Below are 24,957 nucleotides of genomic sequence, written 5' to 3' on the forward strand. Positions count from 1 at the left end.
TTCTCAGGCCTTCTTTCCTTCTTGCTTAGTCTCAGCATGCACCAGCAGACTGGTGATTTCTCCCAGACTCAGCTACATACTCACACAGGAACTAGTTCCTACCTACGCTCTCTTTCTTCACATCCTTGGAAAGATTCTGCTCTAGAATGTTCCACCCAGGATACGCAAGGTTCTATTTTCACGTAAGAGTATCCTGGAGCCAGCCCATCCTCCACAGTGTGCACTGTGGCCCTTTATGTCTCTCAGCTTCATCAGAGGCTTCCCTGTCAGGTGTCTTGACAATCTAGGTGCAAACCCTGGTGACGAGACCAGCCCTACCATGCCAGGGCCGCCCACTCAGTCACATTCCTTTAACAAGTGGGATGGGTGTTGTTTTAAATGTACTTCAACCCTTGGCAGAAGAGGAGAAATTCTAAAGCGACATCAACGTCCCCCTTGTCCACTGCCAGCCTACTAAAGCAATGAAGCCCAAAGAATTAAAACTTCTCCAGGAATCCTGTGCTCAGGGAAAAGAAAGGCTGAAGGGGGGGAACTTGTCACTCAGGAAGAGGCTTCACACAGTGCTGACAGCTTATCGGACTTCGTGGCAGGAGAGACTGAAGCCAAGACAGTGATGGATGGGACAGCACCTTGGCCAGCCGCTTAGCTGTAACATCCTTTGTCCTCTATTTACACACCAACCTTATGTCAGGACCCTGTAGATACATCTGGGACCGTTGGGCCCTTTATTGGTTCCTCTTCCCAATATGGCCACAGTGTCTACTTCCTTCTCGGCTTTTTATCAGTATTTGTCACTTCAGTAGTTGTACTGGGGCATGTAGCTGAGCCAGGCTGTTACATTTGCCTGCACCCTGAGAACTCTGCTGTAACATGTTTGGAAAACTTACCAGTGCCAGCAGTGGTCACACTGAGAACCAACCTCAAGGATTGCAAATGGTATCACCTTTCTGGATGAGTGGCCTGGTGCCCTGTGATAAGCTTTTTAAAATCAAGCCAAGGTTCCTAATGGGATAAGGACCAGCTTAGGCTAAAGGTTTTTAATAAAAGTCTAGGTGTGCTCAGCATGCAGGAAAGGCTCAGCCAGGCTGCTGGGGTTGGGATGAGTAGGTCTGTGTTTGCTAATTGCAAATCCTTTCCCAGTAGGGCTGGGCATAGAAAACAGGGGCAGGATTCCATAGGGCCCCATGACACCCATACCTGTGACGGCCTTGGATATGAAGGGCTGGGCTGTGTTTCTTTTCATCTGTGCTCATGAAACTCCTGTTAGAAGAACAGAAAGTGCCATTGGATGGAGGGGAAACTGAGACAAGAGAGTAAGTCACTTGGCCAAAGAACAGAGCTACCAAGTGGTGGCTCTCTGGCTGCTGTGCACAGTAGTCTTTGTGGCTCTTGCACCTGTCATAAAAAAGAGATGAGATAGGGTGATACGACAAAGAATGAGACAGCCCATGAAATTGTGAAACCGCAGCAACAAACAGTGTAGATAGTGGGAAGGCCACAGCCTTACTTGTGTGGTCAGTGGTGTGCGCTTACTTCTATCAGCATGGCTACTGTCTTTTGTGTGCCGATGTCTACCCTGAGAGCACTGTGCTCATGCTCTGACCATGCCTCTCTAGTTTGCAAGGGCAGTGAAGTGAGCAAATGTGTCTTTACTTCTCACAGAAATCTCCCTTGATCTTTTCGTTTGCTTGCTTTATGTGACTTGAAATTTCATGCCATTAACCTGGTATGTATGCTAAGACGCTAATGCTAATAGGTTGTGCAGTTTTTGTTTTGTTTTTGTTTTTGTTTTTGAGTTAGGATCCTTCCCATGGCAGGTGGAAGCTCCTCCTGGGAGGTTCCACCCCCTGAGTGCCACTGTAGACTCTGCCCTTGAAAGGAACCTGCTTGTTGGGTGTTGACACATGGTGAAACAATCTTTGCTGCTGCTAGATCAGCCAGAACATCATGGATAGATGGCAGAATGACTTGACCTTTAACAAGCAGCACTAAGTGCCAGCAAGGAAAAGGCCCACTTCATTCCAGTCTGCCTTCTATAGGAAACATCTTTTCCATGTCCTTTCATGCAGAGTCCTTGAGGGAGAAAGCTTATACACAGATGCTTCTGTGTGACACCATATTATATAGTCACAATCCCGCTTCCTGTGGTACAGTATTGGGGGAAAGCCTCCTTTTTTGTTTTATTTCTTGATATGAGCAGAGAGCTTTGCTGGAGTGGGAGTTAGAATCCAGAAAAGGGAACCACTGTGGTCAGGCACACCTTATTGTAGTGAGAATTCTGGAAATCTGGCTCCTTTAAAAACACAGAACTATTATAAGAATTTGTTTTAATCTAGGGGGTGGGGATATGGGGCTCCTTCAGACTGTTCACAGCAGAGGACTGTGATTTGCCTCGTGCTCTAGCAGAGGTGTGGTTTTTCCAGGTGCAGATAGTGGAATTCTGGGAACTTTTCAGAGGCCATATAAATGCTAGGGCTCCAAGAGGTAGGATGGCTGGTTGTTAGTTGTTCAGGGGATTTGGTTGTGGTTTGTTAGTAGTGGAGCTCAAAGAAGGGACAGAAGGAAAGATATTTGATTCAGGGATCTCCCTGTCTCTCTCTCTCTCCCCTCCTTGCTTTTCTCTCCTAGCTAATGATATAATGTGTGTGTGGGGGGGGATACAGAGTAGGAAAAAAGAAGAACCCACAAAATAGTAAAGATGAGAAATACAATATCTACTCAGCTTGCCTTAGAGTTGACTGACATCTTGTTTCCAGAATTTTTCACTTTAGCCCCCTGGGAGAGTTCCTTATGAAATAAGCCTGAGAGTCTATATATTGTGACTCAATAGGTAAATAGGATGCATTGGTTACTTTCTCATTTCTGTGACAAAATTCCCTGACAAAAATGAACTTAGAGGATGAAAAGTTTGTGTAGTTTATAGTTTGAGAGGATATAGTTCTTCATGCTGGGGAAGGCATGGTGGCAGGAGCTTGGTACCCTCAGGGAAGGCAACGTAGAGGTGAATACCGGTGCTCAGCTGGCTTTCTCCATTCTGGGCACCATTCTATGGCATGGCACCGACAACATTCAGTATAGTCTTCCCACCTCAGTTAACCCAGTCTACACACTCCCTCACACACATGCCAGTGGCTTGTCTCCTAAGTGATTTTAGGTCCTATCAAATTGACAGTGTTGACCATCATACAGGGTGAACTGTGTAGATGTGGTAGTACTTAACTCTGGCTGGTTAAGATCCCTATTTCAACCACCAAACCAAATAACCCAATTAAGAAATGAGGCTCAGAACTAAACAGAGAATTCTCAACAGAGGAATATCGAATGGCTGAGAAACACTTAAAGAAATGCTCAACCTCCTTAATCATCAGGGAAATGCAAATCAAAACAACTCTGAGATTCCATCTTAACACCCATCAGAATGGCTAAGATAAAACATTCAAATGACACCACATGCTGGCGAGGATGTGGAGAAAGAGGAACACTTCTTCATTGCTGGTGGGAATGCAAACTAGTACAACCACTTTGGAAATCTATCTGGCACTTTCTCAGAAAACTGGGAATAGGGCTTCCTAAAGACCCAGCTTTTCCACTACTTGGAATATACCCAGAAAATACTCCACCACACAACAGGGACATATGCTCAACTATATTCATAGCAGCCTTATTCATAATAGCCAGAACCAGGAAAAAGCCTGAATGTCCCTCGGTTGAAGAATGGATAAAGAAACTGTGGTACATTTACACTATGGAATACTACTCAGCTATAAAAAACAAGGAAATTCTGAAATTTGTGGACAAATGGATGCCACTAGAAGCAATCATACTGCGTGAGTAAACCCAGAAGCAGAAAGAACCACATGGTATATACTCACTTAAATTGGGCACTAGCCCAAAAGGCATGTCCCATGAAAGTCTTCACCTACCAGGAGATTGGGATAGATGTGAGGACATCACACTGGGACTCTAGGTAAGAGAAATATAGGAGATGGGAAAATAGAAGGATCCAGAGGACCTTAGAAACCTACAAGAAGAACATCGTAATGGGTGGATCAGGGCCCAGCAGGGTCTGTTCAAACTACTGCACTAACCAAGGACATTACAAGTAGTAAAGATCGAATCCCTACTCTGATCTAGCCAATGAACAGGACATTCTCCACAGTTGGGTGGAGAGTAGGGACTGACTCTGACATGAACTCTGGTGCCCCATATTTGATGACCTCCCCTTGGTGGGGAGCCCTGGTGGCACTCAAAGAAAGAATAAGCAAACAACCAAGATGAGACTTGACAGCCTATGACCATAAAGTGGGAGAGGAGATCCCCCTCAGTCATAGACCTAGGGGAGGGGAATTGGGTGAAAGTGGGAGGGAGGGAGGGAGGGATGGGAGGATACAAGTGATGGGATAACAATTGAGTTGTAATCTGAATAAATTAATTTAAAAATAAATAATTAAAAAATCCCGTTTCAGAGTAAACACTGGGTACTCTCCTCACATTTTTTTTCCTCACATCTTATTGATACAATATTCTCACATCTTTAAGAATGTTTGTAGAGGGGAGAATAGATTGCAGAGTTGGGAAAGACACGATTTGGGAACTGGTGATAACAGGTCTGAAATCCTGTAGGGAATGTAGTTTAATGGGAGAGAGATACCCATTCCTTTTGGCTAAGGGGCTAACTAGGAAGCCTAGCTATCATTTTGTGGGGAAATCTAGATTCACAGCTGGGCTAGTGCACCTGGCTGATGCAGTGCAGTAAAGATGGGGAAGAACTGGGATGCTGTAAAAAGACTTTGCAACTTGAAGCAGCCCCATTAATGACTCTACTAGCACTGGGAGTAGGGGAGGTGAGTGGCTCCTCAGTCCCTTCTGCTATGGCTGTGATGAAATAGCTGACAAAAGCAGCTAGAGGGAGAAGGGCTTGCTTGCAGTCATATTGTATTTCAGCTAGTTTCTTATGCAGTTCAAGACTCAAGCTGGGGACCCTGCTGCTCCTCTTTGTAAAGGGTCTGTCTATTGCCTCAGTTAACTTAAGCCAGATTACTCCACAGGCATGCCCAAGCTAACCTGATTTAAGAAGCCCCTCATGGTTGGCTGTGAGTGGGGGAGCTTGTCTACCAGGTGGTTCCAGATCTTGTCACATGTACAGCTAACACTGACCATCACAGGTAGCTAATCATGAGCTTTGGAGTCTTATGTTCTAGAAATCCTCAAGTCCTTTGAATTTAGTTATTGGCCTGATTTCTTCCTAGGCTTATCCAAATGCTTAGATGCCCTGTGTCTCTCAAAGGATGGCTGTTGGGCCATGGGCTGTTACATGGTCTTGGAAACCAAAGCTTCTTATGAGGTTTAAAACACACTTCTACCTCCCACCCCAGGTCAGCTGTGCTCTCAGCACAGGGCTGATGGGCTCAGTGTAGAAGGGTCTACAGTGTCTTGATAGTCGTGCAGCCAAAGCTGTTTTATTGTTTATCTCAAGCAGTAAAGGGCACAGGCCCTGGGAACAGGTCCCTGCATCAGCCATTGGCCCATGGAGTTCTTCTGCTATCAGAATTTCCACAAAGGATTGTTTATAGAACATTTATTTTTAACATAAATCAGTGACATTTCTTATCCAAACATTTTTGTTGTTCTAACCCTATGTGAACTCTGGGGTTGGGGAAGACATAACCAGTTCCTGTCATCCATCTTTTGAGAGTAACGTCACAGGAAAGCATGAAAGAAAGGTGAACTTGTTTCCTTCCAGAATTGAGAAGGAGGGTGATTTTTTTTAGGTGAACTCCTGCTAGGCCGTGTGCTCAGGACTCCACTCCTAGAGTCCAGAAGCTTCCCTAATGGAGCTCAGAGCATCTGGAGGATACGTTAGTGTGTGTGTGTTGGGGAAACGGCAGAAAGCTGTGTGTGGAAACTGTGTGTGGGAGGCCAGGGGTGAGAAATAAAGAGGGGATGGGTAGCCTAGCTCTGTGCTTTGTGCATCAGGCCTGGCAAAGTAATTATCTCCACAATCTTTCCACTTTGTGTTTTAGATTCTGAGAAATACACTGGAGAATTAAAGAATTTTCCCTGTCTCCCAAAGTGAACTGCAGGGGTGGGGTCAGCCATTCCCTGAGGGAAGGCAGAGGCCTCTCCTGTGTCATCTTCAGCCGTCCAGTGGCTCAGTGGCCAGCTTCCTGGCTGCCTAGCCACCCTGCCGTGCAGCACCTAGCATTGCCCTGTTGCTGCAGCTCCTACATGCCTGGCATCTGGCCTTGGTGCGCACTGGGCACGTTCAGGGCTTTGCCTGGCATGGCTGGAATCTGACATAGAAGATAGGCTCCCCTAGGACTCACTGACAAAAAAAACAACTGTGTTATTTTGTTTGTAAAATGAAATACCTTACAGCAGATTGTGTTTTGCTTTATTGTTGGTGTAATCGTCTCTGTCATTTATAACTTTGTTCTACAGTACAAGTTCAGTTTATATTTGAGCTCATATTATAATTCTATTTTTGTTAGAGTTATTTAATTTTACATGTTTATAAGTTTACATAAATATTTTATTTCTTAAAATGTATTATCACATTAAAAAATAATATACTAAAGCTATTTAGATAGAAATAATTTTTATGTCCTGGATAACATTTTTAACTTTTTTCTTCATCAACACATGTTAAAGTTTTTGGTTTGGTTTGGTTTTTGGTTTTTTTGAAACAGGGTTTCTCTGGGTAGCTGTGGCTGTCCTGCAACTTACTTGTAGATCAGGCTGGCCTCAAATTCAGAGATGTGCCTACCTCTACCTCTTGAGTATTGTTTTAAAGGTGTGTGCTACCACACCTGGCTACTTTTTACATTTTTTGCTTGTAATACTTATGACTTATTTTCTTTTAAAGGCTTACTTTAGCAAAAGATGGCAAGCGGCTTTTTTTCTACATGAGGGCAGAAATGTCTAGAGCTTTAAAAAAGTACATTTATTATTTGTGTACATGCGTGCATGTGTGCGTGTGCATGTGTGTGTGGTATGCATGTGCGTATGTGTATGTGTGTGTGTCTGTATGTGTCTGTATGTGGTGTATGTGGTGTATGTGGTAGATGTGTGTGTTTATGTGTGGTATGCCTGTGTGTATGTGTGTCCGTGTGTGTGTGTGTGTGTGTGTGTGTATGTGTCTGTGGTGTCCATGTGTGTGTGTATGTGTGTGTGGTGTGTATGTGTGTGCATGTGTGTGCATGTACGTGTGTATATGTGAGTGGTATGCATGTGTGTGTGTGTATGTGGTGTGTGTGCATGTGTATGTGCATGTATATGTGTGTATGTGTGTGAGTATATGTGTGTGGTGTGCATGTGTGTATGTGTATGTGGTGTGCATGTGTGTGCATGTGGTGTGTGTGTGGTGTACATGTACATGTGTGTGTGTGTATGTGTGTGTGTGTGGTGTGTGTGTGTGGTGTGTGTGTGTGTGGTGTGCATGTGTGTATGTGTATGTGGTGTGCATGTGTGTGTATGTGGGGTGTGTGTGTGTGTGTGTGTGTGTGTGTAGGTCAGAGGTAACTTGTAGAAATTGGTTCTCTACTTATAGCATGTCAATCCTGAAGATGGAACTCAGGTTGTTAGGTGTGGTAGTTAGCGCCTATATGTGGTGACTCATTTATTGGCACTGTCTGGGGAATGTAAATGCAGCTACTGTTAAAAAAACAAAATAAGACAGCGATGTTTAAAGAACAAAACCTTCATTATATATGGAAAAATCATGACAACTAGACTTTAGCAGGACAAAATCTCTTAAGAATCCATCAGGAATCAAGTGTCTGAGGCAGTGTCTAGTTCCTGGATTGTTTCCTGGTAGGAAAGATGTATATCTGAGTATTTACCTAAAGTTGAGACTCAAAATTCTTTCCTTGCTAATACAGAAAGTCTAGGTTGCTCAGTGAAATGAAGGTGTCCATGGTAGGCTGTCCTCTGAAGATCCCCTGTCCCCTGTCTCCCCAGATGGTGATCTGTCATGTGGTGGGCGAGACCCTTCAGTTCCTGGTCAGTGCAGGGCCTGCCTCTGCCCCAGGCTCTGAATTCCAGCTGTATGACGTCCGGCTTTCCCCGTTTCATTTAAAGGTAAGGCTGTGTAGATGTCATCAGTCACAGGAAGTCCGTGATAGTCACGACCTGGCCTTCCCTCCCATAGGAGGGAGGCGGGGAGGGTCCTCCATGCTGAGTGGCCGACACTGGAAGGCTGTGCCCCACAGCGATGAGATGGAGCCCTCTCCTCCAGTGCCTCCTAGCTCTATGCTCTGTGCCCTTTCTGAGGCCATATGGAACTAGGGCAGCATTGTGTTCAGCTGGTTGGGAGAAGTGACTAGATAACTGGGAGAAGGTCCATCAGGGACCGTCAGCATTCAGCAAATGCGGCCATGATGATCTTCTGCAAGCAGACAAGATGAAAATGGTGGCAGTTTGACTCTGAGAATAGCCGTATTCAATAGGGTCCTTGAGGGCTACGGGACTGTGGGCTCATGTTCCTGTTGGCTATATTTCAGTTGTAAAGAGCTCATGCACTACATCATCTTTGCTTGGTCACTGTGCCTTGTGCCTTTTCAGCTCAGTCACCATAGGTATAGTCCTCAAACTGTACCTATTGGCCCAGTCTCCTGCCAGCCTTTCTCATTGTTAAAGATACTTATGATTCCTTTTGGTCATCTGGTGATGTAAGATGTTCTCACCACTTTATGATCCAGGTCACACCTGCCAAGTCCCATTTGCTATGTCTGGCCCTATACATAAGGCTTCAGGGATGAAGGCCTGGCCGTCTTTCCATGATTCTGCCTCCTCCATATGAGTAGGACTGTTCAATATAGGAGGCCAGTTGAGGCTGCTGGAGTGGCCCAGGTGATAGGGGGGAGGGTTCCATGGCACTCCATATATAATCCCAGGGACACGTGGACATGGATACTGGCCTTGCCCAGGACCGAAGACAGGGTGCCCTGGGTCCCTTTGCACTCTCTGCTCTCCTATGGCTTGGTGACAGAAAGAGCAGCACGGAGCACAGTGAGGCTGTAGGTTGTCAGTGACACCTGGCCTGAGGAGCTGCCTAGGCAGAGGGGAGGCTGCCCATTTTGGAAGAACCATGGTAGACCAAGGCAGCGGCTGAGTCATTGTCCGTGAGAACAGGTGACTAAAGGAACACACACAGGGGCTGGAGCTCTGGCTCAGCAGCTAAGAGCACGTACTGTTCTTGCAGATGACCTGGTTTGGTTTCCAGCATCCTCATGCTGGGCTTACAATCTTTCATGACTCCAATTCCAGTGGGCATCTCACCTCTTCTGGCCTCCAGGGTCACCAGGCATGCACACAGTATACTTACATACACATAGGCAACTCATACACATTATTTTAATTACTTTTCTATTGCTGTGATAAAATAACATGACCAAAAGCAACTTGGGGAGGAGAGAGTTCACTCCAGCATATAACTCTGAGGTCACACTCCATCAGAGGCCACGGAGGGTGCTGCTTACTGGCTTTCTCCCCATGGCTTGCTCAGCCTATTTTCTTATACAACCCAGGATTGTATAAGGGGTAGCATTTCCCATAGTGAACTGGGCTCCTCCACTATCAGTCACTAATCAGAATCCCTGCAGGACTGACTATAGGCTAATCCTATAGGGCCATTTTAAGGTTTGTTTAGGTTTGGGTCAAGTTGACAAAAATCACCTAGCACATATAATATGCATGCATACCTTGTACAAACACGGCACACAGTACACACATGCAACATGTGCATATAGTATACATATGGAACACATAATAGCATGCATACATGAGCTAATTAAGATTCAAGGGAACTCAGCTACCCAGTAACTGTTGCTCGATGCTTTGTTCTCACAGATGGAATTCCACATGGAAGAGAAGAGAGAGGACATCCAGATCAGGTGGTCTTTCACCCACGCGCCAGACACAGCCATCAAGATCCAGCCCCAGGCCCCAGGGGAGGTCAGTCCGTAAGTCTTTGTCCTTCTTTCACTGGTGTGAGTAACCGTGAGTGGAGGGCGTGTCTCTAACTGGGCAGGTCTAAGGTGGGCAGCCCCTGCCAGCCACTCCCCGCTTGCTGACCTGGGCCGCAAGAGACAAGGCCCTGAGGCTCTGACGGAGAGGACACTTCCCTTTCTACTTCCTGGGGCCTCAGGGTATGAGGACGGAAACTGGGCTGCGGTGAGTAGGTGAAAGGTTCCCTGCTGTCACTTTCCTTTGCTGGAAAAGGGAATCCTTCCTGTGGCTTTCAAAAAGCTCCCTTGAAGTTCTGTTCCATTTCAACTAGCTCAGCCACCGAGGACTCACCACAGGAGAGACGTGTGGACTTTGTAGCATGTTTGCCAACAAGAGACTTTCCTTTTCCTCCTTTCATCTCACTTTTTTCTTCTCCTCTCTTTTCACTTTTTCTCTGGTGCTGAGAATGGAACCCAGGGCCTTGACCATGCTACACAAGTGCTCTACCCTAGTCCTGTCAATACTTTAGCCTTCGTGTTTTGACAGAGATGTGTGCAGTATGAGGACTTGGTTGATTGGCTTTGGTTTGGTTTGAGTTTGTAAGTTTCACATACATACTAACACACACACACAGACACACAGACACACAGACACACACACACACACACACACACACTGACTAAGGTAACTTAACTAATATCAGACTGGTAACACAGCTACCCAGGGGAGAAAATGACTCAAGGAATCTTGAACACAGAATGGTTCCCTTCTCAGCAGGAGATACTGAACATGTCAGGGCTTGTCTGTGTTGATGGCAGGCCTGTACAGCTGATGTCATTGTCTGAGAGAAGCAAACAGCAGGAGGAAGGGAGAGAAAATGAATTGGGGTGGGGCCGCCCTTCTTTCTCCTTCCTTCTGCTGCTTGCTTCTCTCTGGTGATAACGTCATTTGTCCAGGGCTGCCGTCCACACAGGCAAGCTCAGCCACGCTGTATTTCTCATGTGGAGAAGGACACCAGTCTGTGGGATTCCTTGAGTCATTTTTTCCCCCTATGGATAGCTGTGCTACCAATCTGATCTTGATAATTGCCTCAGTCGATGCTTCTTTGTATATTTATTTTTTATATAACTTATTTTTTATTTGTATGAGTATGGGTTTTGCCTGCATTTTTGTCTTTGTCTCATGTGCATGTGGTGCTTGCAGAGATCAGAAGAAGGCATTGGATGATGCCCTAGAATTGAAGTTAGAAAAGGTTGTGAGCTACCTTGTGGGAGCTGGGAATCAGATGGGTGCTCTGAACTACTGAGCCTGCTCTTTAACTCCTTGTATATATTTTCCACTAATGTCAGTTCCACCAACAGTCAGACTGGGGAAAAGCTCTGCACCCATCCGTTTGGCCCTACCGGCATCTGTGCACAGCGACTGTGCCATTGTCTTTTTACAAAGGTGACTGCATTCATGCCTCCTCCAGCCAGGCAGCAGCATGCTGTCTGCATTGTGTACTTCCTCTTCCTCCTTCTTTACGCACTCAATGTATTTCTCTGTGGAGAGGCATTCTGGAGATCACTTTGTGGCTCAGTATTAGACCCACAGCACCCCTAGTGAATGAAAATAGCACTGGGGATAGGGGAGGCCGGGAAGGGAGGTTGCCCTGGCAACTGTTCCTGAGCCTGTTGGATAACACCGGCCATCAGGCCAGAGTTCCTGTCTGCTGAGGGAGAAACGACTGTGCAGGTCACACAGAGAAACAAGAGCTCAGTATGAGGCATGGCCATCATGTGGGGTGTTATTCAGCCAGAAACAGAGTGGTGTGCTGGTGCATAGTTGATCCTGATTAGCCTTGCAAACAATAAAGCCAGATTCAGGCTACACTTGTGACATCGTGACACATCCAGTCCGGAAGAAGCAACCCAAAGAGAAAGGAAGACAGATGCCAGGGCTTGAGGACTTGATTCCTGATACGATGGAGTCAGAGTTCATCTTTGGGAAGTAGTGAGAAAGTTGTGAATATATTTAAGTAGTAGTTGCTCAGTACTGTGTATATACAAAAAAGAGCAATGAATTGTACATTTTAAATGGTTATTTTATATCAAGTGACTTTTACTCCAACTTAAAAATGAAGGTTGGGTAATCAAGAGACCATTGAGGGGATAGGCAATAGCCTCCCGGTTCAAAACACAGGCTCGTAACTGTTTTAACCACTTGGATTTGACTCTCAGCTCTCCTGATTATGGACCGTATGGCCCTGCAAATGTTAATCGACTTCTCTGTGCCTTAATTTCCTTATCTGTGAAGTGGATATAATGCGATGTAAGGACTGAGCTAGTTAACACACGTGTATGCGGCTTCCCACGGGAGCCATGGAAACGTCAGTCATTCTGGTTCTTGGTGTTTAGAGACCTTATGTTTTAGAGATTCAGGTCCGCTTTTTAAAAATTTCTTTTTAAGCTTATATATGCACATTACATCCTTATCATAGCTCACTGCCTCCTCTCCTCTCTCCCTATACCCCCTTGTCCTCAGAAAAGGGGACCCCCCCCAACCCATACCTCATATCAAGTCTCATCAGGACTGAGCTCATCCCCGTGCAGGCCCAAGTCCACTCTAGGGAGGACTGGCCAAGCAGGGGGCAGGCGGCCAGTTGTCTTACAACAACATAAAGTCAGTTCCTGCTGTACAGGTTGCAAGTGTCCTGTAAGCCAGTGGGAGCCAGTGCCTCTAAAGGCCCGGCCTGTACAGCCAGATGGGGCCCCCAGTGAGGGTAAATGTCACCCAAGGTGCTTGCAAGCTTCCCACTACAGAACAGCGTTGGAGCCAAGGTGGTGGATATTGGCAGAGATGTTGGCAGAGCTTGACCATCACAAATTCTCTTCCCAAACCTCAGAAAGATGGCACGCATGCCTGGGCAGCCAGCAGAGTGTGACCTGTCATCTTAACAAATTATCTACTAAGGAGCCCCTTTTTCCCAAAAGTGAAAACCAAAGCTATAATTGTGAAACGAGACTCAAGGATACCAAGGCATCCTTCGCATTAATTGTGATTTTAAGACTAGATGCTTTAAAACTGAGTGTGCCATCATAGGCCTAAATTCCCTAGTCCATGGGAGGCAGAAGCCGGGGGATCATGAGTTTAAGGCTGACCTGGGACACACGATGAAATTTCCCCTTAAATACGAAACAAAACAAAGGCTGGGGATGTATTCCACTGATAGTATGGGCAAAACCCAGTGCACATTTATAGAAGTGGTTCTCCACCTTCCTAATGCTGCGCCCCTCTATCCAGTTCCTCATGTTGTGGTGACCCCCCACAACCACAATTGTTTTGTTGTTACTTCGTAACTGTGATTTTGCTATGGTTACAGATCTTAATGTAACCATCTGATATGCACCATGTCTGATATGTGACCCCTTGTGAAAGGGTTCCTTGACCTCCCGAAGGGTCATGACCCACAGATTGAGAACCACTGGTTTATAGAGATCTGCTGCACAGAATAGAATCATACACACTTGGATGAGCACCAGTACCCAGCTAGGAATGGCCTCCTCAGCCCCACATAGTTGTTAGAATGACTGGTTCATTATGTCGCTGGCTGCGCTCTTGAAGGCTGCTGCTGTTCCTGGCGTGTCATGAGCTAGCAGGACAGTTACAATCCTAGCAACAAGAGCCAGTGTAGCTCTCACACCAAAGCTGAGTGATGTTGTCTGATGGTTTTAACGGCTAGCGCACTTGTCAGTACCTGTATCTGGCATGCGGTGACCTCATGGCCCCCCCTCCCCGCCCCCTCTCTCTCCAGAAACAGGTGCTCGAGGTAAACATGATTTCTGAAGCCCTTGAGGATCTTCTCAAGCACCTAGTTAGTGCTGCCTCTCCATCTGTTTTTCTGAGCACCAAGCCTATGCAGGTTAAAGAAGCTCAGGTAAGCCCAGGTCGCGGGACACAGGAGACTCCGAGCTTATGTTTCTAGTGCCTTCATTTCCCAATGTGGGGCTGATATAGCCCAGGCAGATATTGCCCTCGGTATTAGAACAGAGCCTTAGATCGGAGCTCCATGGCGTGAGACATTGCCAGGCCACTCAATGTTGATCTCCTGGTGAAACTATGGTCCCCCACTTTGCACCATTCATTAGACGCTGTCAGCCAGTGATGGAGTTTGATGCTAAGTTCTAGGTGACTAGGGTCACAGGAATGTGAAAGATCATCTTTACCCTCATTTGCTTGCAGGGTGGCAGGCACGGCTCAGCTAGGAGATTAGAACAACAGTGGGTTATGGGCTTCCTTCTCAGAGGCACAAGGCAGGGGCCTCAGCCTTCCTAAACACCAGGGTCAGTTATCCACAGAGGTAGGGGCAAGCCTTAGCTACTGCATCTTGTAGTAATCCTGTTAATAGTGGATTCTTGCAGAGCAGAGGGGACTAGCAACCATAAATATGAAAACTGGGGATGGTTCATAAGATTATTTTGTATTTTCAGAATTCATGAACCCTAAAACATAAGGACCTATGCTATAATATCCAATCACATTCTAAAATGAAACTGTTCAGTTTCATTAAACGCCACACCCATGGCAGGGCTCTCCAGAGAACTTGAGCACTTGGAAAGGGGGGTAAGAGAGATTTAAAATGATGTTTTGGCTGATGAATACATGGTCTGAAGCCTTGAACACAAGGAAAGTTGACCACAGGCTCAGAGCTCAGGAGATCAAGTATTCCTGTTTGATTCTAAAAGCAGAAAAAGACCGTGGCCTGGCCTGAGCTGCCTGGAAGGAGGAACATTTGAGAGTGGCTCAGGATTTTCTACTCAGGCCTTCCACTGACAGGGTGAAGCCCACTCCGCTAGGAATGGCTGTCTACTTTACTCAGTCTGTCTGTTTAGATGTTGACCTCTTGCTCTGTAGCTTAGTTAGAAGAGTGCTTCCCTAGCATGCAGCATACATGAAACCCTGAATTCAATTTTTAAGGTCATATTTCCTAGGCATGGTGGCATGAGCCTGCAATACCAGCACTCGGGAGGTAGAGGTCAGAGGGTCAGAGGGTCAGACGTTCAAGGTCATCCTCCATTATAAAATGAGTCTGAGGCCAATCGAGTCTGAGTAACACAATACCCTGTCTAAGAAAAAAAAACTTGCCATGAACATTGATCTCATCCCAAACCACCATCATAGAAACACCCAGAATAGTACTGATCTGGGTATTTATGACCAGAAGTGGAACTCTGGTGCTTCAGTGGCACTTGTGGTGCCAGTATGAAGGCTGGAATTTGGATCCCTAGAACCCAAAGTAAATGCCAGGTGGACATAGAGTTCAGCCTGTAATTCTAGCCTCGGAAGACAGAGACCAGGGGATCCTGGAGCAAGCTGGCTGGCTGGACCAGCTCTGTGCTCAATGGGGAGACCCTGCTCCAGTGACAAAGCATCTCATCTCCATCCCATCCTAGTGTTTTCAGGAAGTTTACAGTCCTTCTTGGCCTGTGGCATTCTTCACTCACAGACAGTGTTTGCTGGGTGGTACCCATGAGTGTCTCTGGAGATGTTAGTAAGCATCCCCCAACAAGTATCTCAAATCCAGTCAGCACACAGGATAGCTTGTGCATGGCTTTTACTGTTCAGAGCCCAGCACCTATCAGAGAACCTTATAGGGTTTTAGGTTCTTGTGCTAAATTTAAGAGCCCCAGTGAGCACTGTCATGGCAGCCAAGGCTCGATGCCCCTCTGAGAATAAGGGGCCCCTCTGCTCTGCCTCTGTCCCCTCACTTGTGCAATATCAGGGGTCCATAGAAGTTCTTCCTGTGACTGGTGGGCTCTGCCTGGAGGCAGGAAGTGACCACAGGCTGATGGCCATTCAGTACCTAGGTGTTGTCCTGTCAGGTCTGTCAGGCTGAAGACCAAGTCACTATAAAGTACCTCTTCTGGGTCAGAGCATAGAACCATATGCTGGCTAGTCTTCACTGCCCTGGCAAGTAGACCACAAACAGACCTTGAACAGAGCCCTCACTATTTCCAGGGTCTTCATTTGAGAAAGAAAAGGGGTCGCTCCAGAGGCAACAGAACCTTTCTATGAGACAGAAGTGTCAATTCTGAGTTGACTCTGGGGGTCAGGTGCTCTGTTCTGGTGTCCGTGAAGACACTGGTGTCCCTGAAGATGGCGCCCCATATAGAAGCCAGCACCCCTGGCCAACCCCTAATACCCTCACAGCTGTTGCCCTGCTTTTCTGCCGCAGACTCTACAGTGCACTTCTTCCACTGCTCAGGATTCCTGCCCTCCCAAACCTCCAAGGGCTCATGAACTGAAACTGCAGGTGAAGAACATCCGAGTCTCCCTGCTAAACCACCCTGGTGCTTCAGGTGGGTGTTGTTGCTGCCAGGGCCTCCTGGGGTTGCCCACTGCCGTGGGAAGGACCTTTCTTGACCGGCAAATCCTCATATGGCAACCTGGGTGCGTCTACAGGGTGATCCCTGACTTCCTTGGCAGAAATATAATGAAAAGCTTGGTCTTTGGCTAATGGGCTTGGGGCCCAGAGGCCACAAGCGGTAACCCCCTTAGCACAGGGAGCAACTGAGGCTGGTGACGGTCAAGCATACATACCCGCAGAGTTTGTGGAAAGGATTCTAAATGTTCCAGATTCAGAGAAAGGGTGGGTATTTGAAACAGTGGCAATGCTAGTAACAGAGTCTGATCATTATACAGGATATACATGCCGTGAAGGATCACACTGCACCCCATAAATATGCAAATGTAACAAGCTAAACTCATCTGCACGTATGTGAAGGTCAGGAGAAAGCAGTATCATGGTTGCTCTCTGTTTTCAGCACGACAGATACTAGCCTTAGTTTTGTTTGTTTCTTTGTTTAACTGAGCCAGTAAAGTCATGTTGAGTGCCCCCCCCCCCCCCCCCCGCTCTGAGTAGTCAGGGTTCTGCTGTCCTGAAAAGCTGGGTAGGTGCGTGGCTGATGGGGGACCGGAGAGCATGGACTCACTGGTACTGCTGGAGCTGCTGATGGGAGGAAGGCAGCTGTGGAGCTCTGGCTCTCCCCAGGATTCCCAGGGGTCACTGCGGTCCCCCAAGCTTGGCAGCCTGAAGCAGGGCATGGCTTTTCAATTGCAGCTTGATGTTGATGAGGAGGAAGTGAGGTTCTGGTCATTGTTAAAGAATGCTAGGAGTTCTGGTCAGTGTCTGCAAAGGTCCCTCCAGTTTACAAAGCATAAAGAGGCTTCATTTGAACTGTGTTTCTACAAAGCCGGCTGTAGACGATGTTTTTGGTGCAAGTGCTTGCACATTGCCTTTCATAGCTGTATCACTTAGTGGCTGAGTGGGTCCCCTGGACTACCAGGCAGGGGTGGGGTCCCAGCCTGGGAGTCACATGCTGTGCTACCAGATCCCATTCCCTGTGTACCGCCTAAGATGCCCACATCTAGAAATGGATTTGAGTCTTCCCTTGAGGAGTGAGTGTGAAAGTTACCCTACCTGACCATTTCCAGAAGGAGTCACAGGGGAGAGAGGACTTCAGGTCTGATGCTGCAGAGGAAACACTGTCTCAGAGGAGGAACATCTGTGAGATATCACAGCCCCTACATCAAGTGCCCTCAAAGGACCTTTGGTTAGAGGTCTGTGTTGGGAGGTGGTCTGATGTATTTTGATGCTAATTACTGCTTGCTGTCTCTGACCCACCTTTTGCCTAATAAAAAGCCATCCCACCTGGGCAGGACAGAGGAGACAGGTGGAGTTAGGAGAGAGAGAGAGAGAGAGAGAGAGAGAGAGAGAGAGAGAGAGAGAGAGAGAGAGAGAGAGAGGAATTCTGGGAAGAAGAAGGACCACCACTAAAAAAGGAGAGAGGCCCTGAAGTGAAGAGAGGAAGGCCGCAATGGGTTAGATGGAGGAGAAGCATATGGCTGGCAGCGTGGATGGAGAATCCGGCCCAAATAAAGAACATGAACAAGTATTTGGGATTATGGATGGGAGGTAGCTTGATAGAAGCTATTACAAACAGATGGCATGGGACTGAGACAGGGATCCCATGCCTGCCACACTATGGGAGGTAGTCTAGAGGGTTGATATCTGCCCTGCCCCAGGTTTACTAAGGCTATTTTAAAATATAACAAGTGTTTGTGTCTTGAATGATCGCTAGCCGGGCCTACAGATAATACAGATAATACAAATAATTTAAAAACAAGAGGTCTGCTTGTTTGTAAGTGGGATACAGGTTATCTGTGAGGTGCAGCCACAGTTTAGGCTTAGAACCAGCTAACTTTTGGCTACACTGTTAGTCATGTCTGGAAGAGGGGCCAAACCTCAGCACATAGCATGTTGCTTCTGGATGAGGTTCCGTGCCGGGGAGACCTGCCTGCTTCAAGGGTTGATGAACTGACAGAAGGAAGCGGGACGCTGGGGTGAGTCCAGGGCTGCTACCACCAAGTCATTGCTCCATCATCGAGAGCTTGTACATGGCAGATGACAGAAAGGTCTCTTAGGAGTAGGTAAGCTGAGATTATTGGTAATACTGCCTTTCTTTGTGAGAGTGAGCAAAGTTTTAATTCAAAAATAAAAGCCAAATACAACCTTGCTTTATCTGATCACAGGCAGCATTGGCTATGTGTGTGAGGCCCAGCTCAACGACCCTGCACAGCGGTTCATCAGCACCCTAGTGAGAAACGCTACAGACCTCGCGTGGGAGGAAGAATTCACCTTGTGAGTACAGCGTGCATCCTCAGGGCCTGCTGGTGGCAGCTACACCTGCTCGAGACGGAGAGATCCTGGAGTCACTGTGTAGCACTGTTTATACTAAGAGTTAATTAAAGACATGAAATCAAGTTGTCCTGAGTTTCTGAACCACAGCCAGCCCTGTGTCCAACATGGACTTTTTAGAGACAGCTCTGGGAATCACCTTTCTCCTGTTTCTCTGTTGTGACACAGGGCTGTTAAGGGATTCCCTGCTTCTCTCAGCAGCTAGCCACAAAGCCAAAGGAAGGCTCCAACTGATGCCAACCTCTGATGGAGAAAATAGAAAAAAAGGGGGGGGGCACATGTAAATCACTTATAAATAACAATATAAAGATCATAACTAAAAAGTCATCACACAGGATCAAATGATGCAGTAAAATACATCCATTTTGGAGCTGTGGCTCTGGCCAAGGGCGCTGGCTGCTCTTGCAGACCTAGGTTTGGGTCCGAGCACCCATATAGTAGCTCACATCCATTCCGCTGGATCTGGTACCTTTTTCTGTCCTCTGCAGGTACCAAGCATGAATGTGGTAATCATACATGCAGGCAAAACATGCATACACATAAAATAAGTACATCTAAAAATGTTTAAATAGCCATTCTATTAAAAATAAATAAATCCAAGCTGGGTGTGGTAGTGCATGTTTTTAATCCCAGTACCTCGGAGGCAGAGGCAGGCAGATCTCTATGAGTTTGAGGTTGGCCTGGTTTACATAGTAAATTCCAGGACAGCCAGAGCCATGGAGAGATCCTGTCTTAAAAATAAATAATAATTAAGTCCACTTGAGTTTGTACCAGAAACATAAAGCTGGCTTAACATGCGAAAATTCATCAATAACTCTCACTGTGTCACTAGGTCATAGGAGAAAGTAAACTTCCTGTCTTCACCTGCCTCAAAGAGAGTCACTACTGTTTAATACTGGTTCCCAGTTTCTTGGTTTTTGTTTATGTTTTTCCAAGACAGGATTTCTTTGTGTTGCCTTGGCTGTCCCGGACTCGCTTTTTAGACCAGGCTGGCCTTGCACTCACAGTGATCCGCCTGCCTCTGCATCCTGAGTGCTGGGATTAAAGGCGTGTGCCACAACGCCCATCTTGGTTCCCAGTTTGGAAACAATTAGGACAAATTCATGAACGCATTTGTAATTGGAGTTTCGAAGCTCACCGTGAATGTTTGGTCCCAGGAGCAGAACACTGGCATCAGAACAGGCATGACTTTGATCTAGAAGAACTGGCTAGTGCGCTTAGAGAAGAAAAAGAAATGACAGAAATGATGGGCAGATCTTGGGAAGGGAGCCAGAGAGACAGTCCAGTGGGTAAAGACACTTGATGATCCCCAGGAGTTCAAAGCTCAGGACCCACTTGGTGGAGAAAACCAACTCTAGCAAGTTGTCCTCCGACCTCCAACTGTGTGAGGATGTTTATCTCAGTTTGTTTACTGGAAACAATGACTATTATTAAACAGTGTTTTAGGACTTGGCTGAATAAATTTTTATAAGGCTCAGGCAGCAGAGCACTAGGCACCTGTCAAAAATACCTATAATACTAGGAATTAGGTGACTTAGGAGATCGCCTATCGCTAATAACGGTGATGGTGGATGTAGCACGGGAGCGGGGACACCGTATGTATGTTAAACAAAAGGTGTCTCAGGAAGGAGGAGGAAGGCATGTTGGATAGTCTGTGTTCCGTACTCAGTTAATCATATATAGTCGTGCTTTTAAAAATGGCAACAGTGACTTGTGGCTTTTAATTTTAAGTTAATAAGAATGAACCAAATTGATTTCAGAAGTCCAGATCTCAGTCTGCATTGGCCACCTGTCATGTGCTGCGTGCCTGTTGTATTAGCTCTGCCTGATACACTTCTTATCACCAAAGGAGGGTGTTCCATGAGCTTCCTCTGAAAGGCCAATTCTGGGTGCATCAGTGGCTATTTATGAGTTGCCAGGCTGCAGGCATTCTATTTTCGATGAGCAACAACTTTGTGTTACTTTGTGTAATCAAAAAATATACATTGGGAGGCGGGGACCCAACCCTATAGCATTGAGGCGTGAAGAGTTTCACAGGGCTTTGTTCTTCCTGCAGTGAACTGAATGCCAAATCCAAGGAGCTGCTCCTGAAGGTCTCAGAGGACGAACGCTCCTCAGAAGGTGGGTGCTGAGCAGGCAGAGAGCTCCAGACCTGGGCTCTGACCTGGGCTCTGCACTGGGGAGGGGAGAAACCCTGCAAAGAAGGTTGCCCCCTTCTCTGAACCACAGGTCTCCCAATGGGAATGTTTGGTGCAAAGTTGAGCATCAACAATGTCATTCGTTTTGGGGACATGCTTGTCTAATTTTTAAATTTTTTTCTTTGTGGGCTGGAGAGATGGCTCAGTGGTTAAGAGCCCTCTCTGCTCTTCCAAAGATCCTGAGTTCAATTCCCAGCAACCACATGGTGGCTCACAACCATCTATACTGATATCTGGTGCCCTCTACTGGCAGCAAGCTAACATGCAGGCAGAACACTCTAAATAATAAATAAATCTTTAAGTTCTCTCTCTCTCTCTCTCTCTCTCTCTCTCTCTCTCTCTCTCTCTCTCTCTCTCTCTCTCTCTCTCTCTCTCTCTCTCCCCCCCCTGTGTGTGTGTGTGTGTGTATGTGTGTCTGTCTCTGTGTTTGTGTGTGTGTGTGTGTGTGTGTAACTGAACCTTGACCTTCTAGAAGAGCAGCCAAGCACTTTTAGCACTGAATCATCTCTCCACTCCCTGTTTTTAAAAATTCAGAATCTTTCATGAATAATATTTAGAATAGAGGATCAATTTCAAACCATTCCACACTTAATGAACTTCAATTAAAAAACAAAGATAAAAACCAAAAAACCAGTAACAAGCCAGTTGTTGGTGGTTTGCACCTTTAATCCCAGCACCTGGGAGGCAGAGGCAGGTGGATCTCTGTGAACTTGAGGTCAGCCTGGTCTACCGAGTCAGTCCAGGACTGCCAGAGCTACACAGAGAAACCCAGTCTCAAAAAACTAAGAAGAAAAAAAAGAAGGTAACAAACTTTTTCATCATAGTCATTGGCAGCCCTTGGCAGCCCCTGTCCTAGTGTCCCTCTCTATGTTTCAGCCGATGTTTCCCTATAGAGTAAGCCCCTTGGGCTTAAAGTAGACATGTGATTCAGACACAGGAACTAACAGTCCAGGGTAAAGTCACCAACATAAACATCGAGTGTACACCTGGGTATACACTGGGCAGTTTCAATGTTTGTTAGATTCTTTTATTTTTACATTTAGTGATGTGTCTGTGTAGGTCAGAGGGCAACTTGGAGGAGTTGGTTCTCTCCTCCATCCTGGGGGCCCTGGCAATCAAGCTTAGTGGTCAGGCTTGGTGACAAGGGCCGTTACCCGGTGAGCCATTCTGCCCATAAATTATTTTTTCTTTCATTCTGTGGTGCTGAGCTTGAAGCATGTTAGTCTCGCACACATACGTGCATGCACACACACACATCAGTTTCCCAGTTTCTGTCAACCAAAGGATGGTTGGCGCAGTTCCATACCCTGTGAGGTTTGGATATTTCCTTTGCCAGGCCTGCCGCATAGCCTCCTTCCCTCTGGAATGCCCACAGCCTCTTTGTATTTGGTGACACTAGCGCTGTGTAGTGGACTTAATGGGACATCCTTAGGGTTGTGTGACTGGGAGCATCACCTTTGCTCTTCCTTGTCTTCCACTCTAGGTCTGTTGGGGACAACAACCATTCACTTGGACTTGTTTAGGAAGCAGCCTAATGGCCCACAGACCTTCAGACTGAACAGCGGGACAGAGCTTGACAGCCTGGTATTAGGCTCAGTCACTGCAGAGGTATGACAGCCACAGTCCTGTCTCTTGCCTGCCAGGGCTCACTGTTGCCTCCATATGACATGCTAAGCTCACCCAGGAGGCCCTGTTCTCAGCATGGGTTGCAGGTTCAGGTGGAAACATGCTGCCAGGATTGGCTTAAGCCGGCTACTGAAGGAGATGACCTTTCCCAGTGTCATCTCAGCAACACAGCTGCCCTCTCCTCAGCTATGCTTGGAGTTTGATGCATTTGAGCTTGGTTCTCCTGGGTTTGCTTTAAAAAAAAAAAAAAAAAGGTAACGTGAGTGAAGAAACTAGTGGTTATTTGAAGGAAAAAAAAAAAGCCAGTGAACCGGTGCTGGGCCAACCTATTGCCAGTATCTGCAGAGTCCACATCTGCAGGCCCACAGCTGTAGCTAGCCCCAACCAGAAAATACTCAGGAAATGAAACAAAGCCTCCCAAACTGCACCATACTGAACTTGTCCAGAGCTTTTTTTCTTACCATAATTTCTTGAGCTGTCCTCTTGTATTTGTGTTGTTGTTTTTCATATGAGAGGGCATCTAAAGGTCATTACTATACCAGGAGAGACAGTGGTGTTCTGTGTTCTCATGACACCATGTTCTGTGAGGGACTTGTATGTGGGTGTTGGTCCAGTGAGTGTGGGAAGCAGCTGTCCATGGAAGACCTGGCTCCACTATGTTTCAAAACTAAATGTCTGCCTTCGCCATAGTTTTCTTACGTAGAACCTGGTGAGCCGAAGCCCTGGCCAGCTCCTTCCCGTGTGTCTGCTGCAAAGATAGAAAAGGACCGCACGGTGATGCCGTGTGGGACTGTGGTCACCACTGTCACTGCTGTGAAGACCAAACCTCGCTTTGACACAGGGAGGGCATCTCCACTGAGCTCAGGTGAGACCAAAGTGTAGTAGTAGTGTAGGAGAGAGCCGCAGCAGCCAGCACTATAGGCTACAGCACCAAGGCTCAGCAAAGAAGTCTAGTGGCATAGAAGGAGAGGGGAAGAAGGGAGGGGAGAGGGAGGGAGAGAAAGAGGAGGGGGAGGGAGAGAGAGGGGGGAAGGGAGAGGGAGGGAGAGAGAAAGAGGAGGGGGAGGGAGAGAGAGAGGGAGAGAGAGGGGGGAGGGAGGGAGAGGGAGGGAGAGAGAAAGAGGAGGGAGAGAGGGGGAGAGAGAGGAGGGGGAGGGAGAGAGGGGAGAGAGAGGAGGGGGAGGGAGAGAGAGAGAAAGAGGAGGGGGAAGGAGAGAGAGAGAGAGAGGGAGAGGGGGAGAGAGAGGGGGGAGAGAGAGAGAGGGAGAGAGAGAGGGGGAGAGAGAGGGAGAGGGAGGGAGAGAGAAAGAGGGGGGAGAGAGAGAGAAGGAGAGGGAGGGAGAAAGAGGAGGGGGAGGGAGAGAGAGAGGGAGAGGGAGGGAGAGAGAGGGAAAGGGGGAGAGAAAGAGGAGGGAGAGAGAGAGAGAGAAGGAGAGGGAGAGGGAGGGAAAAAGAGGAGGGGGAGGGAGAGAGAGGGAAAGAGAGAGAGAGAGAGAGAGAGAGAGAGAGAGAGAGAGAGAGAGAGAGAGAGAGAGAGAGAGAGAGAGAGAGAGAGAGAGAGAGAGAGAGAGAGAGAGTTAGTTGAGGGACAGAGGTGAGGTTCTGCCCGGCAGTTACACCAAAGTTGCAGTCTGGACCTAAGACTCACACACATGGGACTCAGAACTCCATCACACTCATCCTTAGAAGTCTAATACAGGTAACTGAATGTATGCTAAACACCACTGATACAGAGGCATGACGTGGGGCTGAGGGTGGGGCTCAGTTGGGCAGCGTTCACCTGGTGTACCTGGGACCCCCAGAACTGTGTCAGGTGGGCAGAGTAGCACCATTTGTACTCCCAGCACTGGAGAAGTGGGAGTAGGAGACTCGGGAGTTCAACGTCATCCTTGCCTAATACGAAATTATCCAGCCTGGGAGAGATGATGCCATGTCTCTAAAAACATTTTTTAAAGTTTATTATAATTTATTAAGATTACATCCCAATTGTTATCCCGTGGCTTGTATTGACCCTTTCCCACCCTCCCTCGCTCTTCTGCCCTATTCCCCTCCCCTAGACCTCCTCGCCCACCATCAGCCTATCAGGTCTCATCTGAATAGCCTGTATCCCCTTCCTCTGTGTATCCACCATGTCTCTCCACCAAGGGGAAGTGGTCAGATTGAGGGCACTAGAGTTCACGTCAGAGGCAGTCCCCTTCCCCCCCCCCCCCAATCATGGAGAATGTGCTGTCCATTGGCTAGATCTGAACGGGGGGAGGGGGCGGAGGGGTCTATGTTCACTGCATGCATTGTCCTTGGTTGGTGCCTAAAAACATTTTTAAAATGGGGGCAGCACAAACCTTTCTAGCTGGCCCCTGGATTGGGGAATGAAAAGCACGTTGATAATTTAGTAGTATATTGTTTCTGTTTGTGTAAAGGAACCATCTTCCCAAAGTAGCTCCCTTGTCA

The 24,957-nt window shown here is 47.1% G+C and overlaps 1 protein-coding gene and 1 long non-coding RNA gene across 5 annotated transcripts in view; one reads left to right on the plus strand and one right to left on the minus strand.

The window, feature by feature from the left end:
* LOC311608661 overlaps nucleotides 1-24,957 on the minus strand; it is a 74,051-nt gene that overhangs the window by 21,323 nt on the left and 27,771 nt on the right. The window lies entirely within an intron of this gene.
* C2CD2 (C2 calcium dependent domain containing 2) overlaps nucleotides 1-24,957 on the plus strand; it is a 62,496-nt gene that overhangs the window by 17,179 nt on the left and 20,360 nt on the right. For all 4 annotated transcript variants that reach the window (XM_084801205.1, XM_084801202.1, XM_084801203.1 and 1 more), the window contains exons 3-10: nucleotides 7,960-8,079; nucleotides 9,850-9,954; nucleotides 13,742-13,864; nucleotides 16,163-16,286; nucleotides 18,520-18,628; nucleotides 20,742-20,806; nucleotides 22,367-22,491; nucleotides 23,200-23,374. In XM_084801205.1, the coding sequence (XP_084657331.1) occupies nucleotides 7,960-8,079; nucleotides 9,850-9,954; nucleotides 13,742-13,864; nucleotides 16,163-16,286; nucleotides 18,520-18,628; nucleotides 20,742-20,806; nucleotides 22,367-22,491; nucleotides 23,200-23,374 (946 nt within the window). The remainder of the gene's footprint in view (nucleotides 1-7,959; nucleotides 8,080-9,849; nucleotides 9,955-13,741; nucleotides 13,865-16,162; nucleotides 16,287-18,519; nucleotides 18,629-20,741; nucleotides 20,807-22,366; nucleotides 22,492-23,199; nucleotides 23,375-24,957) is intronic.

Source organism: Acomys minous (assembly GCF_964271855.1).
Source record: "Acomys minous genome assembly, chromosome: 11".
NCBI classification, from domain to species: domain Eukaryota; kingdom Metazoa; phylum Chordata; class Mammalia; order Rodentia; family Muridae; genus Acomys; species Acomys minous.